Source organism: Heterodontus francisci, chromosome 24, assembly GCF_036365525.1.
Source record: "Heterodontus francisci isolate sHetFra1 chromosome 24, sHetFra1.hap1, whole genome shotgun sequence".
Lineage (NCBI taxonomy): Eukaryota > Metazoa > Chordata > Chondrichthyes > Heterodontiformes > Heterodontidae > Heterodontus > Heterodontus francisci.
Genome location: NC_090394.1, coordinates 37,079,697 through 37,096,586, shown reverse-complemented (window position 1 = coordinate 37,096,586; position 16,890 = coordinate 37,079,697). Strand labels below are relative to the sequence as shown.

Below are 16,890 nucleotides of genomic sequence, written 5' to 3'. Positions count from 1 at the left end.
AGTTAGGCATCTGAAGAGATTGGAAGTAGTTATCAGAGAATATAGGATGTGTAACTGCCTCTTAGCAGCTGTTGGCTTTCTGTGCTGTTGCTTAAAGCTCTATATAAAACCCTTGGAGCCAATGGAGCAGATTGAGCAATAGTGGCTGTAGGTCTGCAGAATGGCTACGTTGGGATGTGATAGAACTGTCAAAGCAGAGCTGAGAGGTGCCTGTGGGACTAAATACTCCTTGAGTTAAGGCGAATGTCTGTCTGATGTAGTTATGTACTAGTGGGAGTTGGTGCTAGCTTTCTATTTCATACAGAAACATGTGAAAAAGAAAAACATTCTTAACCATGAAATTCGACACATTTTTAAATCTCGGTGCATAAAAGAAATCTCTGAATCAAAATATAACTTTTATGTTGCAATTTCCTTTGCTCGGCATGAAATTTTAAAGTTACCCTTTTCTAATTGTTTTTATGTTTGGTGTTCTTTGATGTTTCAAAAGATTTGATCTAACATTCTTGCATTTGTAAGATTTTTAATCAGCTGGAACAGAACTTTGTCCTGCAGATACTTTGTCTCACATGCCAAAGACTTGCAGGTTGATAGGTTAATTGGCCATTATAAATTGCCCCTAGTATAGGTAGGTGGTAGGGAAATATATAGGGACAGGTGGGGATGTGGTAGGAATATGGGATTAGTGTAGGATTAGTATAAATGGGTGGTTGATGGTCGGCACAGACTCGGTGGGCCGAAGGGCCTGTTTCAGTGCTGTATCTCTAAACTAAAAATCTCTAAACATTTTAATCCCTTGTTTTAGGCTCTAGCTAAGCATTACAGCCATTTTCTGTGACCTAAGAGGACATTAAGACATGTGGCCCATTAAAAAAATCTGTTTACTATCCTGATCTAATGCCACTGATTCAATGCCTAACACAATTGTGAGTTGTAATTAACCCTACAGTTTGGAGATGCTACAAGCAGCCTCTGATTTCACTGGAGCTCTTAATGTACATAGTACCTTGGGAGTCTCAGAGACTGCCAAAATACTGCACAAATATTTCAGATGGAAGACTACCTTCAAGCTCATAATCACTCGCCCTTTGCATCGCTTGTAACTGACAGTGAAAAACTTGTCTCACCTGGGCTTAATCTTTCTTCCTAATAGCTATCTTTATTTTAGGAGCAGTAGGAAAATCCATATATTTATTTATTTGGAGATTACGTTTGAAAAAGAAATCAAATGATATTTGCGGTAGATTCCAAAATTGCTGTGCAGAAGTGGAGATTGTAGCCGAGAGTATGAATTCCTGGCTAGACAGCATGCTGGTGGCCCACAGGGCATTCAGCTGTAGCCTATTCATCTTCTGTTGTCAGTGTAGGTCTGGAGGCTTTCACAAAGCTAGAATTGCAGCACTGGTGATGAATGCTATATTAACCTTCCCTGTAGCATCTTAGGGCCCTGTATGCAATCCAAAAGTATTGATGTTGGGAAGAAGGGCAGACAAATAAATTTGTTTTTAAGGGGGTGGTTGAGACTAAAATTGAATTTCCCCTTTCAGATTAAGAACGCTGGATAGAATTCGGTAGGAAGGCTGACGGTAATATAGTTGACTGGAGATGGAGAGTTGTTCTTAGCTGCAGAGGTCTTCGTGCATAATTCATTGCCTCTCACTGTAGCAGGTGCTCAGTTGTTTAGCATTTTCTTCCTCTTCATTTTTGGACAGAGTTGCCTAGTCTGGTTCAAGGGTCCAGTAATTTCTTGAACTTGGGAGTCAGGAGATTGATGTATTGGTTTTCAGCTTAGTCAGGTTTGCACCAAGAATAGTCCCAGTTCTTTTTATCTGGAAAATCAGGAGATAATATGAGAGATAAGGGATTGTGGGCAAGAAAGCAAGGCAAATATGGTAAATCCTTTAGATCTGGCTTTACTGACAACCTCAAATATTTTGGGTGGAAAAATAGCTTGCTCTCTTTTTAAAATTGGTTCTCAAGTCTATTTACAGAAGCCTGAGTTGATAGAATATTTTATCCCCATCAATCATTTGTGGGGGTGTGTGTATGTGTGTGTCAGAAATTGTACAGAGGTTTAATATCTTATCTCCATAGACATGGTTTGGCAAAGTGTTAGATCAGCAGAAAGCAGTGAAGAAATTTGTATTTCAAAGAAACTGAATGATAAAGAAAGAATTGCATTTATGTAGTGCCGTTGACAACCTCAGGATGTCATGATGTACTTTTGAAATGTATTCACTGTTGTAATGTAGGGAACCTGCAGTCAATTTGCTTACAGCAAGGTCTCACAAATAGCAATGAGGTAATGACGAGATAGTTTGCTTGAATGATGTTGCTTGAGGGATAAATATTGGCCAGGATACCAGGGAAAACTCCCCTGCTCTTCTTCACAATAGTACCATGGGATCTTTTACTGCCACCTGACAGGCCAGAAAATGTCTCGATTTAACATCTTATCCAAAAGATGGCACCTCCAACAGTGCAGCACTCCCTCAGTACTACACTAGAGTTTCAGTCTGGATTTTGTACTCAGAGTGGGAGTTGAACACACAGTCTCCTGGCTCTGAGGTGAGAGTGCTACCAACTGACTCAAGCTATCTGATAAGACAGTTTTGTATAGAAGAGACACATTCTGGTGCTGCTGATTCCCAAGTAGTTGGTGGGAATTTGCCAAACTGGCAGCCAGGATGACATGGCAAATGCAGCAGACTTCCTGGCCACCAGCCTCAGTGCATCCTAATGAGTTTAGTACAAAGACCGAAAATGCTGGAAATAGCAGGTCAGGCAGCATCTGTGGCGGTAAAAACAGAGTAACGTTTCAGGTCTGTGTGACCTTTCATCAGAACCCTAATGAGTTCAGTTTTCAGTTGTCACTGACTGTGCAGGACCAACACACTGGAAACTGGTACCACTAAAGTCCACTGTAGACACATTTCATTTGCATTATCCGGTTACAGCAAGTCTGCTTTGGGTAGAGAATGAAGATAAAAATTGCGTGTGTGTATATATGGAAAAAAGTGTGGCCAGTAAGTAGTGTGCTTATGTTCCATTTCCAGTATGGTGAGGCCTTTCAAGACTCGACTGAATTTTATCCCACCCCAAAGAGCGGGATGGTGGCGGTTGGGGGGGGGGGGGGGTGGCGTAAAATGGAGCGAGAGGCTCTGGGAACCCTTCCCGACCTGTTCCCGCCTCTGCAGCCACTTTAAGCAAGGCGGCAGGGACGAAAAATGGCCTGCTCGTCCCAGGCCAATCGAGGCCCTTAAGTGACCACTTAAGGCCTGTGAGAAGCTATCTGACAAAAGCAGGCAGCTCTGGAACGTCCCGGGGGTGGGAGGGGGGTGGAGGAGGGTCCTCATAATTGGGCACCGTGTGTCAGATGGAGGGCCACTCCCGCTACCCCAACTACACCTAACATGCCCCCTACCCCGCCCCCCCAACCAATGACCCTTGCCTCACCGGGGCCCAACCGATTACCTCTGGCGAGGTAACCAAAACTTACCTGTATTCCAACGTCCCTGACAGCATCGTTTTGTAGCTGGGCTGTAGTCCCAGCAGTGGCCACCGCTCCCAGTGGCACTGCTGGGACTAAGAGCTGCTGGCCTGCTGATTGGCCGGCATCTCTATTAGGCGGGACTTCCTCCCTCAAGCGGGTGGAAATCCCGCCTCTCTCCAATTGAAGCCCAGCGACCCACAAAATACGGATCGGATCCCCAGGCGAGGCGGAAGCGGGTTCGCCACCGACTTTACAGTCGGTGGCTGGCTCCCATCTGCCTAGGGTAAAATCCCGGCTCAGTATCACCAACCTGCAGCCAAGTTGAATGAAAATGACTTAGTAGCCAATTTTTTGTGGTCATATTGTACTTCCAATAAAAATTAGATAATTGAAATTGTTTTAACTACCCCTTTTTTTTTAAAAGAAGGTTGATAATCAAATGTTGCACAATAGATTTGCAGATGTTACTTCTAGAGGAACAGCATTATGCAAGGGTACTAATGTAAACAATAGCACCTCATCAGCTAACTTACCACAGATTTGGGATTGAACCAATGAGCCCTAGTCTGTATAGGTTAGTACTATATTATGCTAGTAATGTACACTAACCACTATTAATTTCAGTACAGGGTGAAATATACAGTATAGCTTAGATTACAATAAATATACTCAAGATGGATCTTTATTAGAAGCATGATTATCATTTTAAAAAAATGTTTAGCCTTTCTGTTCAAAACTAAGAGAATTCTGGCTGAAGCATATTTTCTGTGTTATTGATTGATTTAGTGAAAAATGCTAATTAAATTCTATCCCTGTATAAGAACATATAAATTGGCTCCCTCAACTCTTGTGAATTAGAGCTTGTCAACTTATCTTGATGAAAGACATCCTCTGGCTTTGAAGAAACTGTCTCCCACAATATTTGATATTGAATCATGTGCACCACTGGGAACTGGGAACTGGCACTTTGTTTCATCTTATGCCTGAGCCTTTTTTCAGAATGCAGCTCTCTGACCATGACAGCCAAATCTAACTCCAACAGCCTGAAAATACCTCCTCCACTGATAGCAAGCTGCACAAAGTAGTTCTCATAAAGTTCTGCACTTTTATTAGAAGAAAAATCAAAGACCAAAGAAATTTTTAATCTTATGTGGGCTGTAAATTTGTTTTTCAAAGTAGAATTTAATTCTTTGATAGCTGTTGCAGCATACTGAGTTGAATTTGTGCCTATATTAATATACTTAAAACATACATTGTTGAAAATGAGTAAATCCCTCTATTAAAATAGAAGGTACAGTAATTTAATAAAATGTGTCAGTTAGAGTTGAGGTTGACCTGATTTGCATCTTCAAGATCCTTAAATGGTTTGATAGGGTATTTCCTCTTGTTGGAAAGACCAGAACTAGGGGCCATAAAAATAAAATAGTCACAAATAAATCCCTAAAGAATTCAGGAGAATGTTCTTTCAGCAAAGAGTGGTCAGAATATGGAACTCGTTACCATGTGGAGTGGTTGAGGCGAATATCATAGATCCATTTATGGGGAACTGAGATAAATACAAGAGGGAGAATGGAGTAGATGAATGTACAGGTAAGGTTAGATGAGGTAGGGTGGGAGGAGGCTTGTGTGGAACATGAACATTGCATGGACCTGTTTGGTCAGTTGATCCCCTTTGTGCTGTACAATCTTTGTATTTTTTTTATACTGCAGAAGTATAAATTTCAGGATACAATTGATAGGTTTTCTTTAAACTATGCCATTATGTAAGGGCAGTAGGTTCTCTAATTTGACAATTTATTTTCTTTGTTTCTTCTCTTCTGAAGGTCCTGTCTATTGCTGGGGCACAGTTCCAAAAGTAGTGTACATATGTTTTCAGCAAATGTTACTGGATAACAATTAGACGTGGGAACCCAGGCTGTTTTTACCTTCACAAAGCAACGTGTATTTTTATGCAAGGGTGCCGATGTAAACTGTAGCACCTCATTAGCTGAGATTATCTAGTTTAGCACAGACTAGGGTTTGAATCCATGGTCTGTATTATGGTACCAGGTCATGCAGTGAACTTTTTCATTAAACCACTGGGGTACTTACAATGTACAGGTAACAGAATTAGGTATTTGTTACATCAACACATCAAAGCCTTCTGGTGGCCTTGTATACTTTAAAAGCAAAGCTTAATCGGTTTATTAATCATGCCTTCTCCAGACCAAGTGGTAATCTTGTATGTTTGTATCTGTGTGAGAGTGATGTTGTAATATAATATGTAAATACAGAAGTGCTTATCTTTTGAGAAACATTTACGGACTTTACCTGTAAATTCTGCAGCAAGCTCCTACAACTGTCATGTAACTCATTGCAGTGATATGGACTTTTACTTCAGAGTTTAAGAGGGAATTTAAGTGCCTTGTATGTATTGCAGAGGTCACTGGTACGGTTTATTGGATTTTTCTTTTACTGAAATTTCAGTTGTAAAATAGTATTTAAAATTAATACTTGCAAGATGCGACATGTAAGTTGAATGTTATAGTTTAATTGCACTAAAATTAAGTTTGAATTTTTCTATTTTGTCCCCAAAAAGGAAATACTATAAATAAATGATGGGAGAAAGCTCTATTTTTGATTCTGTGAAGTGTAATTTTTTTTCTTCATATAGTATTATGGATTCTCCCAAGGAGCTACCGCAGGTAATTGGAACATCCAATTTTCTAGGGCAAGGAACATTATAACATGTAATGCACAACATATTATTCTGCCAGTAAGGTGGAGCTGCTTATAAGTTAACTGTTCTTTTAATTGCTCCACCAGCTGAGTTGCTCTTGCAGAGAGCTGGTACGGACACAAAGAGCAGAATGGCTTCCTTCTGTGCTGTAATTATTCAATGATTCTAATGGGCACATACTGAAGGCAATTGTTCTACACAACAAATAGCAAGCGTCTGATTCCTTTCAAAGATTAGAAACAAGCAGAAAATTACTTAGGCAAATTAAAAAAAAAAGTCATATCCCTCCCCTCTCTTTCTTTTCTCCCCCTTCCCACTATCTCCATCCCCTTTCCACTATCTCCTCTCCTGCCCCTCTCCCTACTCCCTCAAACCCCACTCTATTTCCCCACCATTTGTCTCCCAGTTAGATAGATTTTTCCCTATATTGTTTATATAGGGTCTTGTTATTACAAATATTTACATATATTTAAAGTTACATGTTGAAGTAATAAAAAACAAGGCTCCTAAAGTTAAGGCTTGTGGCAGCAATTGCGTGCCATATACAATTTTTAAAAATGTATGTATAGATTTTACCTGCATAGTGTACATGGAATCTATCCTGACTATGAGGTATGATCTGTTGCTTGTTGTTTATGTGGTGTGCTCCTTAGTTCAAGTAGTGATAACATTGTGTCAAGCCTTGTGCATATGTCAGGTTGCTAACTTTTCAAGACATTTGAATTGATTTTAAATTGATATGTAGTTTAAGCCTGTATATTTGACATTTATAGCTTTTTTAAATGAAAGGAAAATGTTTTTGAACTAAGGTATTTACAACATGCATATTAACATTTTCTAATGTTACAAGAAAAATTGTAAGTTATTCCACCTGTGGTATAGAGATTGATGCATATTTAATATAGTTATTGTAATGTTAAAGCATTTTAGAAACAAACACTGTTAAATAGCAAAGGTTTGGGTTAAAGTGTCACCTGAACTTGTCACAAAGCTATAAATGATGATACGTGTTGTTACGACCGAGGCGGGAGAAGTGCACTGTTTATTCTAGTCCCACTTCTCCACAGGTCACAGCATACGTTTTAATTTTTAAAATTTTCCCACTTACTGATACGGTTAATCGTATATCCTATTATTCCCAGAATAGAACACACTAACCAGGTTTCTTTAATGAACAACAAAATTATCAGATTATTATGAAACAAGTCTTTACTAGTAATGAAGTAAAGCATAAACACACAGATTGAAATTTTTAAAGTCCCTTTTTTTTTTAAACCTTATTCCCTCACACTCATACACACACACGCACACATACACTGGCTAACCGAAATAATAAAAGGGATTTTTTAAATTCGGAGCTTTGTTACAGACAAAAAACACTTGGGCAAGTTACTTGCTCATTTTTGAAGAAAACAGCAGATGTTCCAAAACTGGCATACAGTCTAACTTCTGAGTACACGTGGATGGATCACTGAACTATTTTAGAACAGTTCTTTTCAGGTGGCGTTGAGAAGTAATTTAGCAGGCTTTCTTCAAAGACAGGAGACAAGATGAATTAACACAGTGGACTTCTCGGGGTCTTTTACGGAGTTGCTGGAAAGTGAGCTGGATTGTAATCTTCTCTCCTTCCTTGACATTTTTTTTTAGCAGACCTGACTTTATCTCACTCCAGAACGTAAAACACGCTGACACTACAACCAAAAAGCTTATGAGTTTTCTGCCCTCCCAGGTGCATGCTGCTGGGCTTGTCCAATCAAGGGGCGCTTGTAACTTCTCTGCCCACTTCCCCTGTTACCAGGCTTTCTGTTCTATCTTTAACCTGTGTCATGTGACAACCAGTAACGTTGTTGCCAAACAAATTCTTTCAGTGCCCCCTTGATCACTTTTTTTTAAAAAACTGGTCCAACATTTATTCAGTTTGACTATGAATTCTTTTTAAAAAGATTTTTAACAAAAAACAGAAGCACCTTCATAACAGTGTATATTTGCTGTTGTGTCTTCATCCTGTGCTATAGTTCTGTACTTTGTGTTCTAAAATGGCTGATCAGAAGCATTTTGGAAGCAGATATTTTGTGTCCTTCAGTGACACCATGAACAAATCTAGTAATCCTGTGTAACACTAGCATTCCATGAGGAAATGCCTTTAATTTCTGCAATTCCTGCATGGAGTTGACATCAAAAGCCCTGGAGACAATGTAGATTCTGTTTACTGGTTTCAACACGAAACTTAACTTTGTCTGTGTGCTCTGGAAGTGTGAGTGGCAAAGAGCAGAGAGTAAGAATGAGTGCAACAACGACATTCTCAGTGTAGCACAGATAGACCTAGTCGGAATAGAAGGCAGACTGTGAGAACACTGATTGGAACATGCATTGCTGGATGGCAGTAGGAAGTGAAACTGTCTTGATGTTGCACCTTGTGCATCTTGAAGACATTGTGAAATTGATACTTGCACATTTTGAGAGCAGTTAAGAGCTTAATCCTCGACTGTCTGGCTGGCAGAGTTAGGCAACAGGATGGGATAATGTGAGATTGGATTGTGTGTGTGTGTGTCTTGGTGGCAGCATAAAATAGAAGTGTCTGTGTCTGGTAGTACAATGCTGGAAGTACCTGAATAAGCCAATAGTAACCTGTGATTGGAGTTAAAGGCCTGCTCGGGACTGGAAGTGAGACCCGACCCGAGACTGACAACCCCCATCTGACTCTGAGCCCCACCCGGCCCGAGTCCTGCCATTTTTTCCCATGCTCGACCCGACCATCAGTTAACTTACCTTCCGTTTTTCACTTTGTTCCTTACCTGCACAAGCTTAAAATAGCTATAACAAAACCACCTTTAAAGTGCAAAAAGTAAATTATCATTAGAGTTAATTACCTGAGTTGGTGATAGAGCGTGTCCGATCCGGCCCGACCCGAGCCCAAATGCCGGACTCTGAAGTGCAACCCGACCCGACGCAAACCCGACGTTGTCAGGTCCCGTCGGGTAGCAGGCCTTTAATTGGAGTCTCTGCCTCAGTGGCAACCAAGGGTTGGAATATTGTCTTGCTGACAGGTTGAGGTTGAAACATTTGCCCATAGTGATGTAAAGTTTTGTTAAGATTTTCTGAATTATGAACCATATTAAGAATGTTTTTAAACTAAAGATAGTTTCTTTGATGTTTCTGAATTCAAATCTGATTCACTTATTTTTGGAAAAATCAGTCATTATAAATGATCTGAAAGTGACAGTTCTATATATGGTGCTCTGAAACATTTTAGAGGCATTTTATACTGGAAGTGCTGATTCGGTTTGATCATCCAGTTAATTTTATTTGCGTTTTTAAAAGAAAGCTGCGTGGCACTCGGTTGTGATGGAAAGCTATAGGTTTATTTGACGTATTTTGTCTCATTTTATGCTTGCAGTAAACGCAGCTGTTATATTTGAAAGGCACTGAAATTTTCCAACTGGGATGGTTTTTAAGCAGGAACTAGATGGCACCATCTGCACTCTATTCATTGAACATGTATCTGTTCAAGGACAAGAAATCACAGTTCAAATAGACTTGGTTTCATTACACAAAACTACCCCAGTTCAGTGACCTCTGCTCGGAGAGATTAAACATTTTTCCTGAATTTTGAATCCTTGAAGTTCTTATCCTGTCCACCAAACCAATGCAATGGGCTTGCATGGAAAGGTGCAATCTTCTACAGTGAAGATATTAGAATTAGAACATTACAGCGCAGTACAGGCCCTTCGGCCCTCGATGTTGCACCGACCTGTGAAACCATCTGACCTACACTATTCCATTTTCATCCATATGTCTATCCAATGACCACTTAAATGCCCTTAAAGTTGGCGAGTCTACTACTGTTGCAGGCAGGGCGTTCCACGCCCCTACTACTCTCTGCGTAAAGAAACTACCTCTGACATCTGTCCTATATCTTTCACCCCTCAACTTAAAGCTATGTCCCCTCGTGTTTGCCATCATCATCCGAGGAAAAAGACTCTCACTATCCACCCTATCTAACCCTCTGATTATCTTGTATGTCTCTATTAAGTCACCTCTCCTCCTCCTTCTCTCTAACGAAAATAACCCCAAGTCCCTCAGCCTTTCCTCGTAAGACCTTCCCTCCATACCAGGCAACATCCTAGTAAATCTCCTCTGCACCCTTTCCAAAGCTTCCACATCCTTCCTATAATGCGGTGATCAGAACTGCACGCAATACTCAAGGTGCGGCCTCACCAGAGTTTTGTACAGCTGCATCATGACCTCGTGGCTCCGAAACTCGATCCCCCTACTAATAAAAGCTAACACACCATATGCCTTCTTAACAGCCCTATTAACCTGGGTAGCAACTTTCAGGGATTTATGTACCTGGACACCAAGATCTCTCTGCTCATCTACACTACCAAGAATCTTCCCATTAGCCCAGTACTCTGCATTGCTGTTACTCCTTCCAAAGTGAATCACCTCACACTTCTCCACATTAAACTCCATTTGCCATCTCTCAGCCCAGCTCTGCAGCCTATCTGTGTCCCTCTGTACCCTACAACATCCTTCGGCACTATCCACAACTCCACCGACCTTCGTGTCATCTGCAAATTTACTAACCCACCCTTCTACGCCCTCATCCAGGTCATTTATAAAAATGACAAACAGCAGTGGCCCCAAAACAGAACCTTGCGGTACACCACTAGTAACTAAACTCCAGGATGAGCATTTGCCATCAACCACCACCCTCTGTCTTCTTTCAGCTAGCCAATTTCTGATCCAAAGCTCTAAATCACCTTCAACCCCATACTTCCGTATTTTCTGCAATAGCCTACCGTGGGGAACCTTATCAAACACCTTACTGAAATCCATATACACGGCTTTACCCTCATCCACCTGTTTGGTCACCTTCTCGAAAAACTCAATAAGGTTTGTGAGGCACGACCTACCTTTCACAAAACCGTGCTGACTATCGCTAATGAACTTATTCTTTTCAAGATGATTATAAATCCTATCTCTTATAACCTTTTCCAACATTTTACCCACAACCGAAGTAAGGCTCACAGGTCTATAATTACCAGGGCTGTCTCTACTCCCCTTCTTGAACAAGGGGACAACATTTGCTATCCTCCAGTCTTCCGGCACTACTCCTGTCGACAATGACGACATAAAGATCAACAACAACGGCTCTGCAATCTCCTCTCTGGCTTCCCAGAGAATCCTAGGATAAATCCCATCTGGCCCAGGGGACTTATCTATTTTCACACTTTCCAAAATTGCTAACACCTCCTCCTTGTGAATCTCAATCCCATCAACCTAGTAGGCTGTATCTCAGTAATCTCCTCGACAACATTTTCTTTCTCTACTGTAAATACTGACGAAAAATATTCATTTAACGCTTCCCCTATCTCCTCTGATTCCACACACAACTTCCCACCACTATCCTTGATTGGCCCTAATCTAACTCTAGTCATTCTTTTATTCCTGATATACCTATAGAAAGCCTTAGGGTTTTCTTTGATATGTGTGTGTGTTAATAGTTTTTGATGCAAGAACCCACACACAGCTCTTCCTTTGCACAGTGCAAGTTCAAAATATCAAAAAATTGGAGAAATTATTCCCTCATCTTATAGTTGTTACTTGGCTTAAAAAACTCAGCAGGTTCTATCCTTATATTTACAGAACACTTGAAACATTAATGAAAGTGTATGTTGCACACCAGGTTTCATTGTGCATATAGAAAATCCTGTGCCTGAATGTAGCTTTATTTGGAGTGGAATTTCCTGGATGGAGTGACACACTAAACAGAGCTGGGAGATTTCTAATGGTTATGTTAGCAATTTACATTCAGCATTAACATAAAACTAAATGTTCACATTTTTATACTGTTTAATGAGGGAGCTTCCCTTTTGAATTAAATCAAAGTGCAAAAATGTTCACAGTTCAAGAACATACTGTAATGGCGTTAGAGTTATGAAGTTATTGACTGTTTCTTCCTCGAAAACTGTTTTGTAGATCTTGCATCGTGCTTTGTTCTGTACGGATTTATATTTTACTATGTTACTTTTATGCATTCCTGTATTTTTGCATAGTATTTATATCAAGTTATGTATTTTGCATTGCTAATACAATTTTGCAACAGAGCCTTCATTTTAAACTCTGCATTTTACTTGGAGTGCTTACCTTTAGACCCCAAACTGACACCAGCAAGCAATATTGTTTCAATTACTTATTAAAGACTATGTTGTATGTGAGCATGGAGTGAAAGGTGGGTAAGCTGCATCATTTCTCCTGAAAAAAGAAATTGACACATCACTTTGTTTATTTTCACAGCTTGAAGCAGAATTGACTGTTTTGCAGAGCCAGGTTGCTCTCACTGACAGGAGCATCACCAGTGAGGAGGGGAATGTACTAAGGTATGAGAACAAGGCAGTAGACGAGGAAGATCTTTGTAATTACAGCTGATTCAATATAGTTCATTATTATAGAGCTAGTCAGTATTTGATAGCAAGGTATCTTTTAGCTAAGGCATAATATATTTTAAATCTTTATTAATATGTAACACAAATAATCGAATGGCAATACATAGTTGTTTATTTAGATTATTCAGGTTAATATTTTGCATACAGCGCTTCATCATAATGTACCTGTAGACATTTATCCTATTCTACCCCATTGCGTTGCCTGCCATTCAATCCAAAGCTATTTGTTGATTTCATCTGACCTCCAATTGATCTTAGATAGATCCTCAATTAGTCAGCCTCTAATTGGCAGCAGAAGCTACAACAGTTAGTGCTTGTGGCTTTAAAGGGGCACACTAGTTACCTTAGCAACAGAATAATCCACTTTGCATTATGTGTCCAAAGAGACTCGGAGGTCCGTGGACATAGATCATTATATTTTTATACCTGGCCATGATATTTTAATCAAAAGTACTAGTATAGAAGGGGATAGAAGTCATGCTACAGCTATGCAAAACCCTATTTAGATCACACCTGGAGTATTGTGTTGAGTTCTGAGCACCACACCTTTGGAAGGATATATTGGCTTTGGAGGGAATGCAGCGTAGATTTACCAGAATAATACCTGAACTCCAAGAGCTAAATTACGAGGAGAATTCCACAAACTAAGGTTGTATTCCTGGAACTTAGATGGTTAAGCGGTGATTTGATCAAAGTTTTCACAATATTAAGGGAACTGATAGGATAGAGAGAATATGTTTTCAACTCCATCCCACAACATCCAGTTAGAGATGAGCTCGGAACTCCACCAACACCTTTGGAGGTGATGAAAGCCATCACACAGATGAAGAACAACAAAGCGGCAGGAGGTGATGGAATCCCCGCTGAAATCTTTAAGCACGGAGGAGAGGAACTAACATTACAGATCCACGCCCTCATCCTACAGATCTGGAATGAAGAGGAAGTCCCGAATGAGCTCAAGGATTCCATGATTGTGACCATCTTCAAGAAAGGGGACAAATCCAACTGTGGCAGCACAGTGGCGCAGTGGTTAGCACCGCAGCCTCACAGCTCCAGCGACCCGGGTTCAATTCTGGGTACTGCCTGTGTGGAGTTTGCAAGTTCTCCCAATGTCTGCGTGGGTTTTCTCCGGGTGCTCCGGTTTCCTCCCACAAGCCAAAGACTTGCAGGTTGATAGGTAAATTGGCCATTATAAATTGCCCCTAGTATAGGTAGGTGGGAGGGAAGTATAGGGACAGGTGGGGATGTGGTAGGAATATGGAATTAGTGTAGGATTAGTATAAATGGGTGGTTGATGGTTGGCACAGACTCGGTGGGCCGAAGGGCTTGTTTCAGTGCTGTATCTCTAAACTAAAAAAAAACTAAAGAGACATCTCCCTGCTCTCCATTGCAGAAAAGATCATTGCAAGAACCCTTCTGAACCGACTCATTATACTTGCTGAAGAGCTACTCCCCGAATCTCATTGTGGGTTTTGGCCATCAGGTGGCACTGCTGACATGATTTTCACAGCTCGCAAGTATAAGAAAAATGTCGCGAACAATATCAACCTCTCTACATAGCATTTTCTGACTTGACAAAGACCTTTGACTGTAAATCGTGAGGCAGTCTGGAAGATCTTGAGACCATCCTTCGCCTGCTTCAAGATATGCGAGCAGTCATCCTTAGCAACAAATCTATTACAGACCTCTTTGAGGTTAAGACAGGAGTCAAACAACGTTGTGTCATCACCCCAACTCTTTTTTTTTGATCTTCCTAGCAGCCATGCTCCGTCTGACTGGAGACAAGCTCCCTGCTGGAGTGCAACTTATTTATCGAATGAACGGTAAACTGTTTACTCTCAGGCGACTCCAATCAAAAAGTAAGACCACCCCAACTTCAGTCATTGAGCTCCAATACGCTGATGATGCTGCAGTAAGTGCTGTGTCGGAAACGGATCTTCAGAAAATCGTCGACATATTTACTGAGACATATGAGAAGATGGGATTTGCACTGAACATTCAGAAAACCAAAGTCCTCCATCGGCAAGCTCCAAATGCACACACCCCAGCTCCATTGATTAGGATTCATGATGAGTGCCTGGAAAATGTGGAACACTTCCAGTATCTAGGAAGTTATCTTTAACAGAAGGCTGACATTGACGAAGAAATCCAACATTTCCTGAAATCTGCTGGTGCTGCTTGAGGAAGTGAGTGTTTAAAGATCGTGACATCAAAACTGAAACCAAACTCATGGTTTACCATGTGGTCACGATCCCTACCTTATAGTATGGGGCTGAAACGTGGACAATGTATAGGAGGCACCTCAAAGCACTGGAGTCATTTTATCAATGCTGCCTGCGGAAGATCCGACATATCAAGTGGGAGGACAGTTGCACCAACGTCCGTGTCCTCTCACAAGCAAGTACCACAAGCACGAGGCTATGATTATCCGCCATCAGCTTTGTCGGTTTGGTCATATAGTTCGGAAGTCAGATACCAGGCTCCCAAAATTGGTTGTCTTCTCCCAGCTCAGTCAGAACAGACACGCCAGAGGAGGACAGAAGAAACGCTTCAAGGATATGCTGAAAACCAACATGAAGAAATGCAACATTGACATCAACTCCTGGAAGACCATTGCCCTAGACTGAACCAGATGGAGGCAGTCTGTGGGAAGGATCCCAGCATTTTGAGACCCAAAGACAAAATGAAGAGGAAAATTGAGAGCGACGGAAAGAACAAGCCATAACCTGAACTAATAATACATGACTAGACTCCCACATGACAACAAATGCCCTACGTGCCATAAAGTCTGTAGATTCCGCATCGGCCTCATCAGCCTTCTTCGGACTCAGACAATCATCCTCGCCTGCGGGGGATAGCCAATAATCATACCTGAAACTCCACAGCCTAAATTAGGAGGAGAATTTCACAAATTAAGGTTGTATTCCTGGAATTTAAATGGTTAAGGGGTAATTTGACAGAAGTTTTCAAGATATTAAGGGAACTGATAGGATAGCTAGAACTGATAGGATAGCTAGAACTGATAGGATAGCTAGAACTGATAGGATAGCTAGAACTGATAGGATACATAGAACTGATAGATTGGATAGAGAGAAACTTTCTTCTGGTTGAGGAGCCTAGGACGAGGGGACATAACCTAAAAGTTAGAGCCAGACCTTTCAGGAGTGAAGTTAGTCAACACTTCTTCACGCAAAGGGTGGTAGAAGTTAGGAATTCTGTCATACAAACTGCAGTTGGTATGAGGTTAATTATCAATTTTTAAGTCGAGATTGATGGATTTTTGTTAACCACAGGTATTAAGGGGTTAAGGGTTATGGGGCCAAAGTGAATATGTGGAGTTAGGTCGCAGATCAGCTATGATCTCGTTGAATGGTGGAACGAGTTCAACGGGCTAAATGGCCGCCTCCTGTTGCTATGCTCCTATGGTATAATGTACCTGTTCCTTATAAAATTTCCTCTGACTTGTTGCTTTCAAAAAATCCCACATGGGCTCTGTTAGTATTAAATATATTTTTAAGTTAAAAGCAAAATACTGCAGATGTTGGAAATTGGAAATAAAAACAGAAAATACTGGAAATACTCAGCAAGTCTGGCAGCATCTGTGGACAGAAACATTTAACCTTTCAGATTGATGACCTATCATCAGAACAGGAATGTTTGGAGTATTTTAACTGTGTATATTTTTTAAGCTAAATTTACTTCCCATACTCATAAACAGACTTTTTTGTATTTTGTGCATCCTGTCTTGAAACGTTATTTTGGAAACAGGATGGCTTTGCTGAATACATTCACGTTCTTCTAAGGCTTGGCCAATCTTGAAGTTGCTGGCTACTCTCCCTTGAAGGCAAAAACAAATTCTCTCTAAAGATTAAAATAAACTCATAGGCTATGATCTGAATTGCTTGGAACAGATCATCGGGTAGGAGGAAGATGCCTTAGTCATGTTCATTAACCTTAACTTAAACAAGTTAAGCCCATCTCAGCTCTTCTCAGGAATGGAAGTTCTGTTATTGAATGGATGGAGTGTTACATGAAGGTCTTGTGTTTTCATTGATGGATTCTATCTATGCACGCAAACAATTCTCTGCTCTAAGACTATAAATAGTAAAATAGATCAATTTAATGTGTCAAGGTCATACATTTGATCATAAATTATGATACTCCAGCAGTCTTGTTTGATTTGTAACACTTAGAGAGTAACACAGAATTTACAGCACAGCAACAGTCTG

General features: G+C 40.6%; 1 protein-coding gene across 7 annotated transcripts in view; it reads left to right on the top strand.

The window, feature by feature from the left end:
• Positions 1 to 16,890, top strand: part of mad1l1 (mitotic arrest deficient 1 like 1) — a 999,406-nt gene that overhangs the window by 443,586 nt on the left and 538,930 nt on the right. For all 7 annotated transcript variants that reach the window (XM_068055940.1, XM_068055938.1, XM_068055941.1 and 4 more), the window contains one exon: positions 12,513 to 12,595. In XM_068055940.1, the coding sequence (XP_067912041.1) occupies positions 12,513 to 12,595 (83 nt within the window). The remainder of the gene's footprint in view (positions 1 to 12,512; positions 12,596 to 16,890) is intronic.